The sequence below is a fragment of the Patiria miniata genome, unplaced genomic scaffold (genome assembly GCF_015706575.1).
Source record: "Patiria miniata isolate m_02_andy unplaced genomic scaffold, ASM1570657v1 HiC_scaffold_7, whole genome shotgun sequence".
Lineage (NCBI taxonomy): Eukaryota > Metazoa > Echinodermata > Asteroidea > Valvatida > Asterinidae > Patiria > Patiria miniata.
In genome coordinates this window covers 27,087,523-27,111,260 of record NW_024037074.1, presented here as the reverse complement: position 1 = coordinate 27,111,260, position 23,738 = coordinate 27,087,523, and the positions used below count along the sequence as shown (strand labels likewise).

The window sequence follows — 23,738 nt, the reverse complement described above, 5'->3', positions numbered from 1 at the left end:
GAAAGGTAACACGGTATTGCTCAATGACTACTAACATAGACTTTATCACGGGAACACACGAACATGTTACCAAATCCAATTCTTTTTCGCAAATTCAAATAAACTGTTCTCAGGAAACAGTACTTTCGAATTTGGGTAAAAGAATTTGTAATTGTGTAAAACTGTGTCATGCGCAATCAGAAAAATGATAAACTACAATAAAACACAACGTCTGAAATTAATCTTGTCTTTGACTAAGAATCAACTCCCGCCCACAATCATGGAAATATACATACAGCACAATTGTTCGAATAGTTAGCGAATCCGAATCCATGTTTACTTTTTTTTCCCGTTTGGTTCTTCATTCTTGGAATGCCATATTACCTTCTCCTTTTCAGGATGACGACCTTCAGAATGGTGTTGTTGATAATCTGTTGCGTTGTTGCGTTTATTCCCAACGAGCTGGAAGCAGTGAAGCTGGAGAGAAACTGGAGAACCAAACCTCTAGACGGTGATAAAAACATATTTTGCAAATTTGAAATATCTTGAGTTCAACACATTCTTCTTTTTGTATTCTATTCGTTTATTATCTCACTTTCAATACCAACGTTCTTCTCCCTCATTTCTTAATACCTAAAGTTCATTGAATTTGAGTGACATTCCTCTCCATCCAACTGAAAGCTGGGGCAATTATTCATTTAATAAAACAGGATGAGTTTTTATATCAGTTTTGATTGCAGTTTTTTATTTAAAGACGAGTAACTTTTACTCGAAATCGTGTAGTTCCTAGTTCCACTCTCTCGAAATTTGAAACTACGAAATAGAGGCTTTGAGTTTTGATATATAATTGACACTAACAGTGAATTTGTCTTCAGTTCTAAAATTGAAATAATCACGAATAGAAGTTATTATTCCTACATAATTGGTGAACCTTGTGAGACAGTTGAAAGACAAGCCTTAGTCAACAGAAGAGCAAACAGTGGTTGTGTACAGTTATTTGTAATTGATGACATTAAACTTTAAGTCAAGATATTTCATTTCCCCCCGAATTTTCAGAGACATCTGTCAGTATCAATGTGAGTCAGCCTGGTCTGCCATTTTACCAGATTCTCAATAAGATCGGGGAAGATGTCTACATCGGAGGCAACGAAACACTCTTAAAATTTTCACTTGGGAACAACAAAGTGACAACAACAAAAGTAAGAAATTGCTGTGATTATAGCCAAGCAATGACAAAAACACCACTCAAACAAGCAACATATTTTCCATGCCAGCGACCATAATTACACAAGATTTAGTTAACTACTACGTAATTATTATGGAATAGACGTTCCCTGCGCGTACTTCTTTTTCACATATCGTGGGCTACGTTTTTTTAAAGGAATATCTTTTTTCTGGTTTTCCTCCGATGTCAAAAACTTAAAATGAATCCATCGTTTACTGTCTTTAGTGTCTTTGGCTTTGCAATCTACAGTCACTATAACCATGAGAAATTATGCCTTTGTTTCATTATTAGAAAGAAGAAAAATATCAATACCATATACATTTCTTCTTTATATAACACACAGTAATCCCTGATTTGAGTTTATACAAAGTGGTGCAAAAAGAAGGAAAACCACTTTTGACAGTAATTTTAGCCTACTTACTTAATTTATTTGACTTTATTATGTATATTGAAGTATAACTTTTCATCTGTACGTGGTGAAAAATAAATCTTAAAAAAAAATGCATGAATAGTGTTATTATGCTAATTTCAATATAAGTTACCCAAATCACTGTTGTCCTCGTGTAATTTTGTCTTCAAATCAAGCTCCTGAGCTCAGAATAAAGCCGTCCGTGGACAAATAGGTTTGGCACATGAATTTTTTAAACTACCATAATCTCAGAGACAAAATTTGCATTTGCACTTATGTTTAAAGATCAATATTTTAATACTATCAAATTGAAAGTTTTGAAATATGCCCAACAAGTAGGTGAAAATTGCTGTCAAAAGTGTTTTTCCTTCTTTTTGAACAACCCTGTATATGGAGCTGATAATGATTTTTGCTTCCATGTGAACAATCATATATTGTGGTTTTTGTTTTATTTAATAATTGAATATTTAGCATTCCTTTCGGCCAAATTTACCAGAATGTGTAAAACAGTACATATAGTCTGTTAGAAATATAGTGAATTGAATGATGTTTTTATTTTGTTATCTAGATGTCATTTGAAACAATGGAGCCTGAGGGTCTCGTTATAACCTGTCCGAACGCACACCCTATGGATAAAGAGGTGAGTCGTTTCGTACGTCATTATTTTCGACCACCAAACTTGAATCTTTCATTATTATTGGTCGTTCCTATCAAAGGCGCACCCATAATTTTGCATGATAATTGAATAAATGTTGTAGCTCAGGGCGTTTCAACATACATGTATAAACTAGCTGTTTGTATAGCGTGTAGAAATGTGTTACGTTAGAGAACTTTATTTATTTTTAAAGTCTCGTCTATGCCCACTTTTCCCATTTGTCGGACAGTAGTCGCTAGGTGTAACAATATGTTGGAAAAGCAACAATTATTTGTTTCCTTCTTATGACCGATTAGAAGGAATTGGACAACACGTCTTCGATCGGTTGGCTTACGACAAATCTTATATTTCTTTGTATTACACGCACGCTCACGCTATACCATCCATGTAAATTGCTTTAAAGTTATTTAGTAATGTCATTATTAAACTAGTTGTTCTCAAAGAGAGGCGGAAACCAGTAAGGTGGTCGGGGACGACCACAAATTGTATAATTGGCAAACCATGAAATCTCAAAAAGGGGAGGGTGGGGAGACACCACATGACGATTGGGGGTGCTGTTTATGCTGCAACTGTACATATCATGTAATTGCGCTAATATGTCCTACTACCTTACATCGAAATGGTGTAGACAAAGTTTTGTACTGTTTGTTCTCCATTTTTAAGGACTATTTAATTCATTTGGACTGCTGGGAAGTTACAAGATAACATTTTGGTGTCTTACAAAAACAATTCGGTGGGAGGGGATTATCCAGCAATTACCCATCCCCCTGGTCTAAACGTGTGGGAAGGCATTACATTCACCGTGTGGATTTCCGGGGGAAAAAAAGAGGTCCACATAAACCAGGTAGAGGCGACGTTGTGTGGACTTGGGCAAGTCCACACAGTTTTTCCCCATTTCTGGAAACAGGTTTAGAGGCATTTTAGGTTTATCTGTGGCAAAATTAAAAGAAACACTAAAGGGGAGCATAGAAAAAAATTGGGTTGAAAAAGTTTTCACAGTTTGGGAAAAATGATTTTTTTTTTCACTGGATTTTCTTGACTAACCCAGGGAATGTCCACATTTGGTATGTAACGTAAATGGGAGGTACCCCACAAGGAATGCCCACCGACGTTTGGTACCCCAGAAGTTTTTCAAGAAATAGATAAATGGATTTCATTCAAAAACTAGGAATTTCCAAGGTGGCTTGATCCGTCGCAAATGGAAGAGTTTTAGAAAAGGGATATTAAGTCCGAATTTCAGCCCCCAAAATTCATTCTGGCTAAAATAAGAGCATTTTGACATTAGTGTGCGACATTGCAAAATTTTAGTACACGAGAACAAAGAAGTACCCCACTTCTATGCCTGTGTAAGGGTGGGTGAGTGTAAGGGGGCACATTCTCCACCCCCATCACGCTTAAACATTAATTAAAAGCTAAATTTAAATTTAATATGCCTCATCTTGAACCCCCCCCCAAAAAAAAAAAAAAAAATAATAATAATAATAATAAATATTTTTGAATTAGCTGCAGCCAACCTTTCCAAGGAGCAGTACATTCTCAGGTGACACTTCCCTTGTCTTTATTAACGTTGCCACTCATGAAACATTGTTATACTTTATCTAAAAATAGACTGTCTGTTGGAACTTCATACGAGTTGCAGAAAGAACGAGTTCTGGCGATTTCCTGGTGTGTGGCACAAATGCAATGAGCATGCAGTGTTACGAGGTAGGCAGATAGTCTAGTCAGTTGGTCGGTCTGTAGTGTGTCTGTGGGTTGTGGACTGGTCTGTTGATCGGTCGTTCGGTCTGTCGGGCGGTGGGTCGCTGATCCATTCGTATGAAAGTTGGTTTGTCGGAGAGTCAGTTGGTTGGTGGCTCGGTTGGTGGATGAGTGCGTGTGCTTTTGCATTCAATAGGGGACGTTGAAAATAGAGAACTATAAGGTCCACTTTTCCCGAAAGTCAGCTTGTCAGTCGGTCGGTGCGTTGGTTAGTCGGATGGTGGCTCGGTCTATTGATCGTTGTGTTGGTCAGTCAGCTTGTACGTCGGTCGGTGAGTTAGTTGTTCTGGTGGTGGATCGGTCGTTCAGTCTGTTAGTGTTAGACATACAGTCGCACCATAGTTCAGTCTGTGGGATGGTTGTTTGTCTGATCGGTGGGTGGTTGAGTCAGTCGGTCAGTCAGTCGGTTGGTTAGTCTGTTAGTCGGCCATTGGGTAAGTATGGTCCGTCGTTAAGTTGTTCGGTGGGCTTGTTGTTTGTAGGTCGGCCGATCCGTGGGCTGTTTGGATGTGATGAGTCGATCGGTCTTTTCACTGGTTAGTTGGTGACTTTGTCGGTTGGTTGATCGAACGTTTGGTCAGTGGGTTAGCGAGTCGGTCAGCTGGTAAGTGGGTCTGTGTGTCATTTCGTCAGTTGGTCGGCTGGTTGGTGAGTGAGTTGGTCACACAGGTCTGTCCTTCAGTTCTTTTTTGTCCTTTAGGTCCTCGGATCAAAGGTTGTTCTTGGTATAAGGGACAATTGATATTGTTTTAGGCCAAAGATAACAAGGGTCGGTGATTCAGTGTGCAAATTTTCCCTTAAGAAGCACAAACCAAATGTTACCTTGAATTTAAAGTTGTGTTGCGAGATATGATTTTATCAATGGTTGTCATCGGCACCACGAACTGACACTCACGCGCAAGTGGGTGTCAGTTCGTGAAAACCACGTTATCAACATGTTCGGTTTCACGAACTAACACCTGGTCCTGCACGCGCATATCGACACTGACGCAAAATAGAAAGATTTTAGTTTTTACGAACTTACACTCAATAAATGGAGAAAAACGGTTTAAAAGGTTTTACACGAAATTAATCCATACTTGTGTACTTACATAACAAATAAGTAAAAACGTTTTAATTGGTGAAATTAAGGTCAGTGTCAGTTCGTAAAACCGGAAAGGTGCGGTCTAAATGTGCCGCACTGTGGAGGATGTCAGTTCTGGAAACCCAATATAACCCGGTTCTGAAAATACGCGCGCGTGCAGGGCACTCACGCGCAACGGGGTGTCAGTTCGTGGTGCCGATGATGTGGTGTTTCATTTTGTTTTACCTTTTTTTCGGTATATGGTTCTTCGATCCTCCATCCTCCCAAATAAAGTATAAAGAGACAAGTGTACCATAGGCTAGTCTTGGCTTTACACACAAAAAATAGTCTTATTGAAAACGGTACATGTATTTATATCTTTTCACTGCGTGCAAGATAGGCTGAGGTTTTGAAGATCAAGCAATATTGTTCAGCATTATGTTCTCCTAGTGTATTTGTGTGTGTGTTTTTCCTTTACAGTGCACTATCAATTTGAAATGCCATCCTTTGAATACAAATTATAACCACCTAGCTGTGGTTCCTCTGCAACATGATGCTAATGCAGCGACAGCTATGTTCAGTAAGTATCCCAATTTTAGCAAAAGGTACGGTTATCATTGACAAAAAACCTAAACAAACAATTACTAAAGTGAAATCTTGAAGTTAACATATATCTACTGGACTTTACGTAGAGTGATTTCAACTAGATTGTTGCTGTCTTGAGAAGAAAACATGTAGCTGTAACTGATTTCCATGTGAATGTGTAGCCATGGGCAACAATAGGTAGAAACTGTTTGCATGGGTCTCAACCCAACCTCTTATTTTATATCAGACAGTGATCGTGGGGATATGCTCTATGGTGGGGATGTTGCGGACAGCACCTTCAACAGATGGTCTGTACAAGCAGATTTAAGCTCCGCCAACCCCATCGAGTTTGAGCTAGATACAGTTACTACTGGAGAGGGTTTTATCAAGGGTAAGTCAGATATGCAGGACTTTGCTTACTAATCCAGTTCCTGTGTACAGGATATTTGGAACACTTCTCGTGGAAGTGTATGATATAGGATATTTAATTACATATAGACTTACATATACCCATGTATCATTATAATTTCCCTGTTGAGCAAACACTTGGTGTGTAACAACAACTGTTAAATTAATGGTCTTATTGTTTAGTTTGCATAACAACAGAGTTGTAGCGAGTCACTGAATTTTGGGACTCGAGTGGAGTCGAGTCATTTTGTGGAAGTGAGTCAAGTCAAGTCTAGTCGAGCCTTCTGATGAGGTACTCCAAGCTCCAAGAGACTCGAGTTGTGTCGAGTCAGTTACCTGTTGGGACTCGAGTTGAGTCTAGTCGCCAAAAATTGTGACTCAAGTCGGACTCGAGTATTTACTGCATAATAACTTACTCTGCATAATAACTGATTTATATTGTCCACACAACCTTGATGGTGCAGTCATGATGTCTGTTAAAATGTAATTGCCTTAAAACATGAACATGAATTCAATCCCTGCCAACTGCTTACTGACTGGATTGATTTGAAATTAATGTATGGAAAAAAATAGAGGGGCTAATATATCGATCTTAAGCAAGGCCTTCGCTTAAGATCTAATCATTTGGCCAGCTACATTACGTGCATATTGAACGTTCGCAGTTTATTTGATCAAATAGGATTTAGGGAGGAGTTGCGGGATAGCATTGTGGCTGTCTTAGAGAGCAAAGGACTCTTTTTTTTCTATTACATAACAAACTGTGTTTAAACAATACCATGGATGATTTTGTGAATGTATTCGTAGAACCAACCTTTGTGGGGAGACCGTTTGAGTACACACACGATGATGGTAACGAGTACGTGTTTCTGTTCTACCGTGAAACTGCACTTGAGTACACCGCTGGACCCAAAGTGTACTCGCGCATTGCCAGAGTGTGCAAGGTAAAGGAATATCTTCAAACTCACAAAAGCACTAATCATTTTGTTCTTCTGAATAGCTGTGTAAAAGCGTATAGTAAACTGTTCCAAGCCCCATAGTCCGCATATAGGCATATACTCTAAAGTGTCCCGGGTCAGATTGACCCAAAATCTGGGTCAGAAAAGTTTCATGTTGAACCGAAAAGTGTCAGTTTTGACCCAGAAAAGTGTCAGGCTAAAATAGAATCCGGATCCTGGGTCAACCTAGCCCGGGATTTTTTTTAGACTGTACTATGGTCCGTTTAATCATTTGATACATTTTCTTCTCTCCGTGCTCTTTAACAGAATGTTATATTTTTTCCAACAAATACATTTTAATTTGGAATACTTTCCCTTAATGTCAGGCGCGTCTGCATGCCTGTGAATCAATATAAGAAAGTTATTGTGGTTGCTTTGGTGCCTTCAATGCACGCAAGGATCCACACATAAAATAAAATGTGTTGTTGTAAAGTGATTATTACATTAACTTAATTTGGGCGAAGCTTTTATTTCGCTCCATGTCTTATTCACCAATCAAAACGTTTATATTGCAAAAAACTACACCATTTATTATTCGAGATGTATCTCGAAATCAGCACGGGAAGACCAACCTCAGGTATGTTAAATCAACGATTGACCTTTTTGGAATGAGATGGTGTTATCTTCCCATTACTCTTACCGAAAACATTGTGTGGAATTATATTGCGGCGGAAGACGCAACTCAAACACAGTGAATGACAAAATAGAGCTCACTATTGATTGTTATTTGATCTGCACAGAAAACAAATATATTTTCTTCAAAAGTAGTTCTATAGTCAATTAAATAGAAATTCTGTACCACACCTGTAGATCATTATATAGATTTGTCTTCTTTCAGCCGATACATGTATTTATACTTGTGTCATTCATTTGTGTCAACATCTTTTCAGAATGATACAGGAGGCACTGTCAACACAAAGAAGTTCGTCACCTTCATCAAGGCTCGCTTGGAATGCTCAGTACCAAATGGTGATGAACCGACATTTGAATACAATTATCTGCGTAAGTTGTTTCAATCCCAGCGCACTGGGCCTTTTTGAACGCTTTTTTTTTCAGTTGGATGCAAGCAGAGCAAAATTTATATAGCTGCAGGTGATTAACGCTTACAGTTTTGTTTTCATTAAAATGTTTTTTTTTTTTTTGGGTCATTCGTATAAACCTTTACAGTGAAATTGCGTTTGTCTTGTTTTAAGCTCAAGAAAGCTATATTACCAAGTGAGCAGTATAATTTTAATGAGATCTTGGTCTTTTCAATTATTGTTTACAGAGGATGTGGTTTGGGACGAAAGAAATCTTAGAGCATACGCGATTTTCACCTTGCAAGAGTGAGTAAAACATTCATTTTTAATGCAGTTTGCTCAAGAGAACGAAACCCGAGTTGAAAATAAAGACTTGGTTTCTGTCTGATAGCCATATGTGTATAATAGCCTTGTGTAATTGTATTTTGATATTCGTATTGGTTTGAGTAATTGACACTGATATATTTTAATAGGACGGGAAGAATATATACATCTGTCACTGCGATGTGGAATTCTTTTTTACACAAGTTAACAATTAGAAACCATAAAAAGCTCCCATTCTGAGTGTGGGCCACAGGGAGAGAGACACAGGCTTTGTACGGGCTCCCATGTCCCTCCCCCCCCCCCCCCGCCATAATTATGCAATTTGTTGGAAATAGATGCCATGATTGAATGGATTTCATCCCTTGAATTCAGAAATGGACCTCCGACGTCAGCTCTTTGCAGTTACAAGATGCAAGATATCATGCGTCTGTTTGATGAGGGTAATTTCCTGGGACAGGACGATGGTGATGTCAACAGTCTATGGTATGAAGTGTCGCGGCCACTGAACCCAAGGCCTGGGACGGTATGGATGTCTCCAAATTATATAAATGCTTCATCGAGTAACACAGAAATGATAGCACTTGCTGCTATATACGCAATTTAGCGTTTACAATGACTAAATATATATTTCATGCACTCTATTGCACGAAAGCAGTGAATTTGATATTTCGATAATCTATAATAGCCTATACGTGTACCACCTGTTCATTCTGCATGCAGCCTTGTGGCATGTGGGACACAGATGCACTACGTTATTCCGTGTTCCACTCTCGCTCGCGGGATAACTGATTGTATACTCGCGCTTACATCAAAACGACGCATTTAAAAGCCTTTGTCCACTTTTCAGAACTTTATTACTCGAGATCCGCACCTTTTTTTTCACCACGAAAAAGTTAGCGATGATTCAATAGCGCACCCCCCCCCCCCGGTCAACATGTGGGGGATTTATACCCCACCCCCTTTCGGATGTACGCCCCTGACTGCATGTTTTGACTTAGAACAAAAGGAGCTGTTTACTCCAATGTTGTTTAAGCTAGTTATCCAATAAGGATGAAGTATTAGGTCTATGCCAAGAAATTCCCGTCAGAAACAACTCTCTTCTTCCAATGTTGAATTGCGGTTATGTAAAAACGCCATCGGAACGAGGTTGTGCCTATAAAGGGGATTAAAACAAATGTCCTTTTCGGATATTTCCTTGTCTGCCACAAAAACGGGAAAGTTTACAAGTTTTCCTCTTCAAGCAACATTCAATCTGGGTTGGACCACATTCAGTACAAATGTCACCGATAGGCTATTCATATATGCATGCAATGGGCACAGGCCTTTACTTTGTGACTACCCAAAAACGCTACCAACACAATGTTTCCTAATATATTAAGGGGGTATTTAATATTATTTAATGGCGCAAACAACAACCTAAACAAGGAGCGTCATACCCCAATTTGATTTTCTTTCTTTGGGGTACCTCAAGGACCGGGTGTACCGCATTGTGTCAAACATTCTGTAGGGACCTCGACAACGAATTATTGGTGAAAATCTAAGCCTTCAGAAGAACATGGATGGTCCGCAGAGCTATTGCTGATATGAGGACATGGACACAACTATATGCATTGATCCGATTGACAGACAAGTGGACGATCGAGTATAGCAGGACAGTGAAAATGTGAACCTAATCTGTCATTCAGTTTCAAGCTCAATAAATGTAATTCCATTTAGTTGATGTCCTGTTCTGTTATTCTATGTATTGCCTTCATTTTCCTGACGCCCATTGCTGCCATCGTGTTCATAACAAGAGGCCTATTCTGAACATTGTGTTGGTAGTGTTTTGGGTACAAAGACAGACCTGTATCATTTGCATGCATGGATGAATATCGGTGAAATTTTTAATGTATGTGGTCAATAGACCCAGATAAAACGTTGGCTGAAGAGACAATCTTATAACCTTTCCCGTGTTTGTGACACAAGGAATTACCCAAGGGACCTTGTTAGACTCACCCTGTATTACGTTATTGTTATCCATGAACCAAAAGTATCAAATAGTTTACATTTAACCATTTATGTGCCTTTTCCTGTAAGCATTTTATATTTGCAGCCTGCTCAGAGTCCTATGTTGATGTCTGTATTTTGTTATGTTTTTACACTGCCAGTGTCATGAAAAACACACCACTGACTATCCTCCTCTACTACACAAGCCGGTGCCCAGCTTCAATGCAAATGAACAAACTGGAGGATCTCAAATTTCACCGCCAGCAAATTTTCCTAAATCAGATCCACCAATACTGCATTTGGACGATGTTCTTTTCACCAGCCTGGCCGTCGATTTTGACTACGACTGTGTTTACTACTTTGGCACAAGTAAGTGGTGATGAAATTATGACTAATTATCACCGTGTTTTTTGTTCGTCAAGGCATCCAGTAAAGTGTAAAAGAAGCTGTCATAGTGCGAAATATATCACTTGTAGATTATAAAGCAAACTGTGCAATGAGGCAGTTATGCAAGTGAAAGGGATTACAAATGAGGTATTGTAAAGCAATTATAACATGGTGTATTTCGGATGGATAGTCGATATTCCCCTCGGTATAGGAAGTTAACAAACTTGTTTTCAAGGCGAATAGTTTGTCAACTTCCAATACCTCGGGGGGCTAGTAGGGACTATCCACCCTCAAACCATGTTATATTTGTATATTGTCTTCAGGAACCACATACAATTTTAGTTTGCTTTTCTGCATAGTTGCGAGAAAAAAAATCCTCTCAAAAACATACTTTGTATTTTTTTTATTCAGCCCGGCACTTTTGACATAAAACATATTCAAAATCATATTCGAAGTCATACATTCTCATGAAACTTAACTTAGGTAAAGTCACCGTAGAGCCTGCGTTCCAAAGAGTGACGTGTTGAAAACAGCCAAGAAGTCATTGAACTTTGTTCATACATGAAATTGATCATTTACTGCACATAGGCTCAAGAAAAATCACAAAAATGTTATGTTAAAACAGAAATAAATCTAGTTTGGTCCTCTTTTGGCTGCCTTATAACCTACTAAATTGACGAGTCCTTCTGTCTGTTTGTCTCTCTTGTGGAGTTGGTAGTTTTATAATGATGTCATATGATCATGATAAATGATTGGCAATGTACGAAGAGACTTATTAAGAGTAAGTGCAAAAGGAAGTAATCCAATTAATCAAATCTCTGTTCCGTTGTACAATGAAGGGCAAAATAATTTGAATGTTAATTCTTACATGCGTTTCATCCCACTTTTATGTGTATTATTGACAGCGATTGGAACCGTACTGAAAGTTTTAAAAGACAATTGCAGTGACCCAGACGAGACATTTGCAGTGTTTGAAGTTAATCTGGTAAGAAAATTGGGTTGTACAATGTGTGAGAGATAGACCTATATGCAAATTAGGAACCAATAAAATGGGGTACACCGTAAAGATTTATTTCTCATTGAAAAAAAAGATGCTGTTGTGCTTAACGGTATGATGTAACGATGGGACTGATACTAATTCTGGTCTCCTTTACCATAATTTGACTATTAGCCTCACATTGGACCTGTCACTGTTCCACTTTTATTCATTAAGACATGCGCAACACAACCATGACGTATTTTATAGAGGCAAATTTTCACAATACACCGGTTCAAAATAACTAATTAGACTGTTTCGAGTTTCTGCATGGTCCAGTGGTGTTGGTTTCGTGATAATCCTTTGACCACTTGCGTATACAAACACATTAACACTTTAGCCATTATCGCATCACATTTCACTCAATCTTTCGTTATTTTCGGAATCCTAACATTTCGGTTGGCTGAGGGGAAACTAACAGCAGGAAGTGAAATGAGACAGTTACAACGTTATTACTAGTAAAATCAAATATATGTGGTTAACCCTAATAGGGCTGGTGTTTTTAAAAGGTGTTTTTTCCACAACCGTTAAACTCGGACGTCAAGAGACAAAATTGAGTTAAATTTTGCACACATTTAGAACAATTCAATCTACACATCTTTTGATTTTCATGAGACAAGGTGTTTATGAATCATTGCATTTAGTAAGCTTACGCACCGTTACCACAGCAAGCTGTAGTATACTGTACGCGGCCTCAAGTAATGTCGCACAACCCTCAATACTAAATTTTCATAAATTTAGTATTAAAACATGCCCCACGCGTATTATTGCTAATAATGTCGAGGATTCGTAATCCGCCTCATCCCTTTTAACCCTAAAAGGGCCGGGGCAGATTAACCCGCCCCCTCAACTTTTTCCGCAATAGCTTTGAAGAAAAAAAGATTGCGACCCGAGCTGTTATGACTTTTTAGCCTCGAGCCTTGCGCATCTTTTGATACCAAAAATATAACATGGTATTAAAACAGCGGAAAACGTTCCGGCGCTACGCGCCGTGAAAATTTAATTTTCCTATATAAGTCGTGTACACGGAGCAAAATTACCATTCACACATCAATAATTTATTAGCCATAATTCCAAAACCATTTGACCTATAGTCACTAAATTTCTTGGGTATGTTTATGATGAATTGCTCTATGCATGTATCTTTTTTCAATATTTTTTCGTCACTCACTGGCCGAGATCTTTGGGGGGGGGTCGGCCCTGGCTGAGGGATGGTCAAAATAACCCGGCCCTTTTAGAGTTAAGGTTAAAAAAGGAACTATTCGACAAACATATCACTTGAATACTTAGCACCCAAAATTCAATTTAGTGCTAACTTATTAAAGCCATTTAATTACCCTTTATAAAGAGTCTTCTCAATCTCCGTACTGATTATTTCCTAAGGGCACAAGTGATCCCATCACAGGGCTAGAGTTTCTGACAAAGGATTCCATCAAACACCTCCTGCTGACAACTGAAGTGAATGTCGTAACGTTGCCCCTTAGCACCAACTGCACGCTCGAGGAATGTCCGGACAAAAACTCTCCGTTCAACCCTACATCAATTCGGTAACTAACCTCACTCTAGAGTTATGTGAAAGAACTGTTCCAACCCACCACCCAAGTCCAGCCGAAAGCCCCTCATGGCATTTCAAATAGGGATGTAATGAAAGCAAATCACCAGTACTAGTAGTCTGGTCAAGTTAAAGTATCAAATTAAGATACCGGAATACAATGTTTGTAACGACAAATAGTTTAAATATATCTGTCGCAGTTTAGTTAACGAATACCAACTATACAAAAGACAAATTTCAAGGCCGAGATTCATTAAGCAGCATGCTTCATAAGAGTTTGAACATAAGTGATGTTTCAAGCAATCGAAGGACATTGTTGTGATTTTGCATGGTACTCAGAAACCAATATTTACGATACCGCTGTCATATTTTCCCTTCTGATTTCAAGTGCTCACGCCTGTCGAGTTAGTAAGCTACCATACCCGCCTGCTGAAGGTAAGCGAGAGTAATTTCAAAAAGTGTTCTTGGTGTCTTACTTGAACTAATCTTTGAAATGCCAGAGGCCATAACTACTGAAATAAAAAATAGGCCTATTTGTTAGTCGGAAAAGTTGTAATTCTCGAAATTTGTTAGGCGCCCTCTCCTACTGTAAAATCTGACCCTCTGCCTCGCCCCCTATGGTAAGACCCCCAAAACTACCATGTGTTCTTAATCCACGACAATTCAATCACGTTAACCTACTTAATGACCTGAATTTGCCACGTATATTCTGCGGAATCATTTCAGGGTGTCCAGTTGTCTCCGAACCTACTTGCATCCAAATGTGTGTCGATTCCAACCAGTTGAATTCCTCGATCCCACAAGCAGCTATTACTGCTTTCATCAACGACGGGAACACATTCGGTTGTGCTGAGCACTCGTATTGTTTCGCTTCTGATGATGGATTAAACTCAGTGACTTGCCTCGTCACCAATATGAGCCAGATTCTGCTCATAAGAAAATCAATCTTCAGTATCGTAGGTACGTGAAATGATACTCCTGTATTATTAAAAACACTCCTGTGATTAAGCATTATTTCCAATGAAATACAGTTTTACAGACGTATACACTATCAAATGCCGGGTCAGACTTGTGCAAGAATTCAGGTTGTTTGGTCATAATGACACTTTCCTGGGTCAAAATAACAATATTTTTTGATTCAGTTTTCGGGTCATTTCTTATCTGGAAACATGTAAAGCAACATAAGACCCGGCCTTAGGGTCAAATCGGACCCATTTTTTTTTTAGAGTGTACCCTCGTAAATGTTGAATAGAAATTGTTTTCCTGACCATTTCGTATGATATATTTTGCTTTGTCACACAGCTAATCCGGTCATAACTGTACCGAGTATCCCCCAGCAGATAGTTGCAGCTGATGGATTTGCTGCTGAAATGTCATGGGCTGAGATCACAGCCACAGACACAGAAGATGGTACTTTCCTGGTCGGCATCTACTGTACGGATCTTGGATATGCGACGAGAGTTGGTATCAGGGGAGGAGTGTTTGGACTTGGAGCACACGAAGTGACCTGTGCTGTGACTGATTCAGATGGTTGCTTGGTGTCAGAAACGTTAAGTTTCTTTGTGGAAGGTAACCGTTTGCGATTTGTTGTTCTTTAGGGTTTGGCGACGGGCGGGAAGAAAAGTATGATGGTATGATTTCCACACAAAAAAACCAGTCACTTTGACACTTAAGCACTGAGACGAACAGCATATGCGAATGACACTACTTGAATATAGTGACCTTGAGGGTTTAAAAAATTATAGGATAATCCCGCTACCACTTTTATAATAGGGGCCGTATCAGAATAGGTGTTTTGTGCACTTTGAGATCCACACAAAACGAAACAATATTGTTTTGTCTTTGTAGCTGCGACAGTATACATACGTGCGAAAGAGTCAGCTCAAATTGCCTTACCTCAATACCTGAGCAACAAGCCAGACCGCTCTAACCTCACGTGGGTCATCACAACGGAAGACGGCCGCGGAATTCGCATCACTCTTCATCGTCTGGATACCGTCAATGGGTCAGTCTTTCGTGTTGGTGAAGGTAACGATAGCACCGACCTTGCCACTGTGATCTTCGAGTGGAGCGGCCCGAGACAAGTACCCGACCTGATCTCCGTAGGCAATACGATGTGGTTGACGTTCACATCATATGGAAGTGCCATGAATTCAGGGTTTTACCTCTCGGCTTTCAGTGTGTCTTCGACGGGTAATGATTTCTAATGGAATATTTTAATTATGCGCGCATGCGCAAAAGTACCATTGGTGGGTGTCGTCATCATTAGTACTTGTAGGCCGACAATTTTTGCAATAACGATCGCCTCTAGAGGTATGCACAATTATGTCGTCATAGGCACCTCTAGGGGCGACTGGTATTGTAATAATTGTCGCCCCTAGAGGTCCCAGTGATGACACAAACATGCATACTGACTTCCTCTAGAGGCGACTGCTATTGCATTGATGGTCGCCCCCTAGAGGTACTAATAACGACATGAACAATTGAACATGCATAAGGGGGCATTTGTGTACTGACCCAAAAATCCAATTAATTCAAGTTCATGTTCTGATCACTATTTCAGGATCAGGTGGAGAAAGTTGTACGACAACAGGTTTTCCACCAGGCTGCGGTACCTGCAGCGGTCCAGAGAATGATAGTGGGGATCGGGGACCACCGTGCTTATGCAATTCAACTCAAAGAGGGGACTTGTGTGATCTCGGTATGTACATATGCACAATATCAAGAGTACATAAATTGATGGGAAGTTTCTTAAAGCCGTTTTTTTGTTTCTTCTTTGGAAAAAAAGACAAAATAGCTTTTACTTTACAATCAGGGCGAAATAACATAATCTGGCGTGCTTTGTACGACACATGGCACGATGGTTTCGCGGTTGATGGGAAGGGACCTCGGTGAATGTAGAGTAGTAGCCTGCTGGTAATTTTCTGTTGACCATGGCCAGAGCACACGAGAAGAAACGAAGTGAATATAGTTTGGGACAAATGTTTAAAATGTGTATATATTGCAACCGCAATCTGATACCCTTACGCATTGGGTCAAGGCTAATGTAGGAAGGAATTAATATCTGATATCCAGTCTGTGCTGTTTTACCAATTTTTTCCAACTAAAGGGCTTTCCTTGGTGGGCACAATATGAAATGCGAACTAAAATTGTAGGAATGTTATATTCAAATATAACATGATCCTCATCTGTCAACCAGCCAATCTGTTTTGTGTATTATATTGGACGTGGCATGGTGTGGCACGACATTACATGACGAATGGTGGCATGTTTTGACATGACTTGTGACTCTACCAGACGCGACATGACATTAGATATTACAGGTTACATGACAAGGCATGGTGGCATTATTTAAGCGTGGGTTCTCTCCTATCTCCATTGAATCTTTATTTTGTAAAATGTAACGTCAAAGACTTTTATCCGACTTTCAAAGAAGCCCGAATAACGTCTTTGTTGCTTCTGATCCATTTCAGAATGTCCCGAGCGGTATCTCTCTGTCCCCTCGACCGTTGAGGTTACTGCAAGCCAAGATTCTGTGCCAGTCACGTGGGATGAGGTGACTGCTGCTATTGACGAGGTTGACATCAGCACTGGCATATCTTGTACCGCTCCTGGTTCCGGCCCTGGGGACGTGTCTGTCACTGGTGGAGTGTTTTCACAAGGTCTGCACACGGTTACCTGCCTAGCGTTCGCTTTGGACGGTTGTCAGATGCTTGGAAGTTTCACAGTTAGCGTAAAACTACCTGGTATGTAATGCGAAGAGAGATTAAGAGAAGCGTATTTTAGAATGCGTATAGTGACTAGTTTTTACCAAATTCTTTGAAAACAATGATGTTAAATGACACAAGGGTCTTTATGACAAGTTCTCCTCTTTACAATTTCTGTAATATTGTAATTGAAATATAGTTCAATACAGTGCCGTCAGTTATGTTATAAACAAGTATTTATTTTGTACAGTATTACAGCAAAATAAGCAACAGTCAACTCTTATTAATTCAACAAGTTTTCAATACTTTCAGAACAACTCTACTGCATCTTTTTAAATTCGAAAAAAAACTAAAAACAACAACAACATCGATACACACTACCAAATATATTTGACTTGTCACTATCATGCTGATCGGAAGGATTTTACATGTCTAAAGTTACAGCTACGAGCCAGCCAATGCCAGACATGTGTCAAGAAGTTGCAGACTTAGATACATTTGTCAGTTGCGTGGCAGAGGTAAGATAACAAGTCTGTTCTCCTTGTTTGTCATGTAGATGATGAAATTGAAATTTGAAATGTGAACGATGTAATGGCAATCCATTAACGGAAGGCCCTTTCCTTTGACAACATTTCTTGTCATAGCAACCAGCCAGACCCATATGCATTGTTTCAGATATAGGGTGCGTATTTGTCCAGTGGTTTAGGGAAAACATCGTGACACGCCGGATTAAAGCGCCGAATTTGGTACACTTACTGCAGCATAGTTCCCTAGAAGATATTTAAGACGGGGGTGCCCGGTTTTTGGGCCTAGGTAAAGGTCAGGCCAAGGTCAAAGTTCACATGGTGTATTATACTATATATAGTTGTAGTAAATGTCCACAACCGTCTCCAACTTCAAGTTCTAATTAGCATAAAAAGGATCTCTGCCAATTATAAAACCTACCATATCAGAAAAAAACTCCATCACAAAGCCTTTGCCCATCAAATCAGTGGAGTTTATTCCATTTTCAAAAGTCACCAAAAGCTTTAAATACCCAATTCTGAGTAGGTAGAATATAGTTTTGTCTTTTAGAATGAAAGGGAACACAAAGATCATGAACATTGACAATAAATATTGTTTAAAATTGACCAAATTTAAAATATTGGTCTTATTTTCTAATAGAATAATATTACGCGTGAGAATGAGGTCTTCGTCTCGAAGACAATTGCTCGTCTTACCAGCAATCACAAGGACGTAAGTTCCATGAACATCATTAAAGTGGCAGACATTTTGGAGGATCTCGTAACCACTGGTGACCCAACAAATGAGGTAATTTCATCTTATACATTTATTGATGTTATATTAGGCGCACTGCGATAACGTTTAATTCGTACTTTCTCTTGGAAGTTGATTTTGATCACCTTTCCTCGTATTAATAATGACTTAAATGAAAGAAAAAAATACACCTCTGAACAACGTGTGACTCAATACTTTTCAAGCCTACCGTACAAGATGACCAAGTTGCGAGGATTGTGTTGTTTTCTTTTTTTCTTAAGATTGCTACGAATATCGTGACGACAGTCAACAACATCCTCCAAGTTGACCAGACTACCTTTAACGAAGTTGAAGACAACTCACCTTCACGAATCGTTCAGGCCCTGGAGTCCTACACCACTGCCTTACAGCTCACGGGTGCCGGCAATTTTACGGAGACTCAGAAAAGCGTTACCGTTCTGGCACTGACCTTACCAATAAGTTCCCGGCCGAGTGGTTTCTGGTTTGCAACTCTACGAAATCCCGATGCGCCCGACAAGTTAACGAAGAATGATACCGCCATCCGCCACGAACCCGATGAGTTATTGGAGACGGATGCCTCCATATTTCTTCCTGCTGAAACTCTTCAAGCAGATACAAATGGTAAACACCTGAGAAGCGTCAATGTTGTTACTAAATATTTATTTATGGTTATGAAACCAAGGATTCCTCAACATTTAGAAGCGTCTTTTGTACGGTAGCTCGAAAGACTTAAGAAATCTGCAGAGAGAAATAAGTGCAGAAATATAATTCTTGGGGAAAGTGAAAACTAAAAAACTTAAACTACATTTGTGGAGCATGACAGGAATCGAACCACGACCAAAGAGGTTTAATGTGAGAGAGAACAACCATTGCACCAACCTGACTCCCCTTGCCCATGTTACAGGGGCCGATTTTACTTCTTTAGGTGTTGAAGACACTGCATGGATTTTAGTGATGTCTAAATTCTTTCACATCATGAATATCAACACTGTTTTTTTTTTCCAAACAGGAGATACTGTTAACATCAGTGTATTTGTCTACCAGAACAGCAAGTTGTTCCGGTCGCCTACACTTCGCGCTAATGAAAGCCCCGGTGAATTCCGGCGTTCCACCGGTAGTCGCATCATCGCTGCCACGGTGGAAGGTGTCCAAAAAGACAAGTTATCATCACCGATGATAGCCAAGTTCGAACCAATCAATGTAATGTATGCTTTAAGCATTGGAAATGAACATTGAAGTGTAATTTTTTTTCCAAACGGGGTGGCTGTAGATTTAAGGGGTCCGCGGGAATGGGGATGAATATGGCGCTGCAGTCGAAACCAACATCCTATCCTTAGACCTGAAGTACATTGCAGGTTGTAATATTGAAGTATTGCAGGTTGCGACACTATTAAGGGAACCTGAATAAGGGTGGGGTTGTTGGTGATTAGAAATGCAATCCATCAGCGTCTTGGATCCTCCATTAAAACAGCATTTTCAGCTCAAATAATTGCCTTTCTTCAATCAATATTAAAATAAAAGCTTTGCTTGATAATAATGTGCTAATATAACGCTCATACCACATGTCTTCAAGCGCTTTATCTTGCCATGATGCCATTTTTTAAGCAGCTCGAGATCAGCGCAATCTGTTCTTTATCTTCACAAGTACCCATTTATACTTTTGGGTGGAGAGAGGCAATGACCGCAAGCACCATGTTCCTCGTATAAAGGGCTCGACCCAATACCGCGGCTTGAGTCGAACACAACCACCTTGGACCACCGTAACCAATGCATTCGATCACGATCTTTTTTTGTGCAGATAAACGATGAAAGTGAGACATCTGAAGGGTATGAATGCAGGTCCAAGTGTGTTTACTGGGATTTCAGCCTGAATAATGGTTTCGGAGATTGGTCCACAAAAGGATGCAAGCGGGAGATGGATAGCGAGGGAAGAATTGTTTGCGTCTGCGACCATCTGACCAACTTCGCTGTAATTGTGGTGAGATGAAAACATAACACAAGTTACTTATATATTTTAAGATTAATGCAAAATACGACAGGCAGGATTTGAATATCACTGTATTGTTTTACTGTTTTCTGATGGCAGGATATATATGGAAGAAGCAGTGTCGCGCTTGACGTCATCAGTAAAACGATATGTGGTGTGTCCATCGTGGCTGTTATTGTCACCGTGGGAACGTTCCTTGCCTTCAAGTAAGTTGAGCTTGCAAAAAAAAGTCCATGCTTCTTGAAAAATTAAAAATGGTTTTAGGAGTACATGCTTCCTTTAACATGTATTGTATAAGACACATATTCATCTAATTTTCAGTTTAAAAAGGTTTTACTGAATCGGTCTGAGAAACTCGATGACGTATGTTAAGCCGAAGGAAGAAGGCAATAGCCAAGCGGTAAATCAAAGTAACTTCTAACTGCAAGTATAATCCTGGCCAAATTCTACTTATTAGTATTCTTTTCTACTGGGTCCCTTGTTGCTAAAAGTGCGTGGGGATATTGCTTCACTACTCTTCAAAGTCCTGGGCCATGTATGACCCAGAAGCCATCTTCTGCTGATTTGGCACTTTTCAGAGTCAGCATTTACATTCCGAGTCCAAATGACATTTTAACGAAGGCGATTGGGTAGAAATGAGTAACAGAAATGTCAATTTGAACCGGAAAGGTGTCAAGTTTGAACCTGAAAAAAAAAAATAGGCGAGGAAAACCCAGATTCTGGGTCAAAGGTCCATGACTCAGGAATGTTTAGTGTGTTTGCTGCTCTCACGCAGCACTTTCCCATGACTGGACTTTCCATGACTTTCACAACCTACGTCGTTTGTTTTCTTACCAGAAAATTCCGTAGCAAGCGGCCACAACGGATCTTGCTCAGCCTGTGCTTTGCTTTGCTGGGAATGTACTTGTTCTTCTTGGCAGGCATCGAGGCATCTCCCTGCGGAGTATCATGCGGAATCGTAGCTGTCCTGATCCATTACTTCACTCTGGCTGCAATGTTCTGGATGGCCGTGGAAGCTGTCAACTTATACCTCCTGCTGGTCAAGGTGACGAATGCCAACGTTTCTCATTTCATGATCAAGGCGTCCTTAGCAGGCTGGGGTAAGATTTGTCATTTAATGTTGTGACTAAAATAAAATGCAACAGAATGAAGTGCACCTAAAGATCATTAAAACAAAATACAGGGCATGGCTACATCTCCATTGATGGTTATACCAGGCTCATTTACGATTGCCTCTCAGTTCACAAATTTGTTGGGTCACCAGTGGTTAGTCTCCGAAGACGCGTACGCACGTTCGCGTGTACAAAAGATTCATATGGATGCATTTGTAACCAAAAGAAAGTGTTACCTTTTATCACCTTGAGGAGATAATAAAATGCATTTAGTTTTTGGTTTGTACCTTGAGTCGCGCGCCAAGACGCCTTTACTTGACATACTTTGTGACATGCTCATTCTGTGTTTGTATTGGCTCTCTCGTTGGATATTTGTCATACAGGGTTGCCACTGCTGGTTGTGATCATTATTCTTGCTGCAGACTACACCCAGTATTCCGACAACAAACAGTAAGTTGGAAACAAACAGGCTTCAACGCATTTAATTGTATTCTAAAGTGAGAGAAGTCGTATTTGCAGAAACCATTTTCCTAACAACGTATGTAATGCTACTCTATGAAAAAGCCGTGTGCACGCAAGCAAATTCAGTGATTAGTATTAAAGCAAAACAAAACTGCGTCTTGGCCTTCGGCGTTTTACAATTCAGCGGAATCCCTCTATGGGGTCTCCCGCAACGCCTTATTGCTACAAACAAATGGCAACCAAATCGACCACTTGACAAAGCTTAGTGAACATTTCTGATCGAAATAACGTCTCAATTTCTAAAGCTGACTCCGATTTCATTAAATGTGCATTCTGGGATATATCATACTAGCGTAGAGTGGCTCTGCATACCTGAATGTCTGTTCCTCAGACTAATGCTATGTATCTCGTTTAAATAATGTGTGAACGTACTGGGAAAAAAATGACAACAGAAATGCATGATTTGTAGTGCATTCCAGTGAGGCATTCAAACATACAATTACGTGTTATTTTGTTTTCCAATATTTTAGTTGCTTTTTGAAACCCGGCAACGCCTTCTACTTTGGTCTGTTGCTGCCAATCGGTCTGGTTCTCCTCTTCAACTTCGTCATCTTTGCACTGGTCATGCGCACGCTGACATGCCAAGCAAAGTACATGGGCAGCAAAAGCACACGCCAGCAGACGGTCCAGCGCCTGCAGAACGCCGTGGCCATTTCGCTGCTGCTCGGTCTGACTTGGATCTTCGGACTCATGTCAGCTATCAAGGCTTCCACCTTTGCCTTTCAGCTGCTATTTGCCATTTGTAACTCCGCCCAAGGTTTGCTTATCTTCCTGTTGTTCTGCGCGAGGCAGCGGGAAATTCGCGAGGCCTGGCTGCCATTCTTGCGGCGCATTCCGAATCGTCTGTACCGGAGAAGCGACTACGTCTCTTCAGCGAGGGAGACAACCAGGATGAGTACCATCAATAACAGCACATCAGCTCCAGGAACTAGTATGTCCCTCTCCAGATTGAGTACCGGTACCGGGAGTATTTGTGTTCCGACAGATGATGATGTCGGCGACTCGTTTTCAGGCGCGATTTCTACAGATCTCAAAAATTAAGTCGGCCGGGGGGCTTGGTATAAAAATAACGGAAGCATGATCCTTTACTGACTAATTGAAATATAATGTATTGCTATGTAAAAATCACCGGCCGTTGAAAGAAAAATGGAACAGTGGAGGGGAAACATCATTTGATAGGGCGCTGTTCAAATCCATCCGTATTCGTATCTATGTACATTTAGGCGCGTTTAGGGGCATTTCTAAGTCATATACATATTTCAATGTACAATACAATCTACCTTTTCTTGTACTGTATTTTTTTCTTCTTTCATTTTTAGTGAGGGGGGAAACTTGGAGAAGGAGGTACGAAGATAAGAAAAAAAATCGCCTAGTATTTTTCCCGCTTTACACACTACATTGGATTATTTTAATGTTTCAAAATAATTTCTTCCCATTTTCAACAGAATTGTGTTTCATATCACGAATTTGTCTTTTTTAATATACGGCATACTTTTCTTTGTGATAAACGACATTTCGATTCAATGTACAACATATTTCTTTTGTTATTGTCCATTATACCATACTGGACGACATTTCAATTAGTTGCACCAGGTATTTCTCGAGTTATTGTGCGGAAACCTAGTACGTTGTTATCATTCCATGAAAGTTGACTTGAATTCGGGTCAGATTTTTCGCGCTTAAAATACTAAATGTTTTGTTTATATACTTGTTTTTTTTTTGACGATTGTACCCCATTTTCAACCGAATTG

At 39.8% G+C, this 23,738-nt stretch overlaps 2 protein-coding genes across 2 annotated transcripts; both read left to right on the top strand.

The window, feature by feature from the left end:
- Positions 1–378: 378 nt before the first annotated feature.
- On the top strand, positions 379–17,135 carry LOC119745065. The gene is made up of 18 exons (XM_038221288.1): positions 379–490; positions 1,036–1,178; positions 2,182–2,253; positions 3,877–3,972; positions 5,570–5,669; positions 5,922–6,065; positions 6,887–7,023; positions 7,968–8,079; positions 8,345–8,402; positions 8,793–8,943; positions 10,568–10,775; positions 11,699–11,778; positions 13,213–13,336; positions 14,108–14,341; positions 14,684–14,950; positions 15,230–15,574; positions 15,945–16,082; positions 16,855–17,135. Exons 1-18 carry the CDS (start codon positions 379–381, stop codon positions 17,133–17,135), a joined length of 2,802 nt encoding a protein of 933 aa, XP_038077216.1.
- A 420-nt stretch (positions 17,136–17,555) lies between these two features.
- On the top strand, positions 17,556–23,028 carry LOC119745064 (adhesion G-protein coupled receptor G6-like). The gene is made up of 9 exons (XM_038221287.1): positions 17,556–17,606; positions 18,253–18,399; positions 18,627–18,987; positions 19,376–19,566; positions 20,165–20,344; positions 20,453–20,559; positions 21,191–21,453; positions 21,849–21,915; positions 22,458–23,028. The coding sequence occupies exons 1-9, from the start codon at positions 17,556–17,558 to the stop codon at positions 23,026–23,028; spliced, it is 1,938 nt and encodes a 645-aa protein (XP_038077215.1).
- The last annotated feature ends 710 nt before the right edge of the window (positions 23,029–23,738 follow it).

Coding starts and splice junctions, on each gene's coding strand:
- LOC119745064 (XM_038221287.1), top strand. CDS start 17,556: ATGTGTCAAGAAGTTGCAGACTTAGATACATTTGTCAGTTGCGTGGCA. Junction 17,607..18,252: donor TTGTCAGTTGCGTGGCAGAG/GTAAGATAACAA, acceptor ATTTTCTAATAG/AATAATATTACGCGTGAGAA. Junction 19,567..20,164: donor CCAAGTTCGAACCAATCAAT/GTAATGTATGCT, acceptor TTTTTTGTGCAG/ATAAACGATGAAAGTGAGAC.
- LOC119745065 (XM_038221288.1), top strand. CDS start 379: ATGACGACCTTCAGAATGGTGTTGTTGATAATCTGTTGCGTTGTTGCG. Junction 7,024..7,967: donor GCATTGCCAGAGTGTGCAAG/GTAAAGGAATAT, acceptor ACATCTTTTCAG/AATGATACAGGAGGCACTGT. Junction 8,944..10,567: donor TGAACCCAAGGCCTGGGACG/GTATGGATGTCT, acceptor TTACACTGCCAG/TGTCATGAAAAACACACCAC.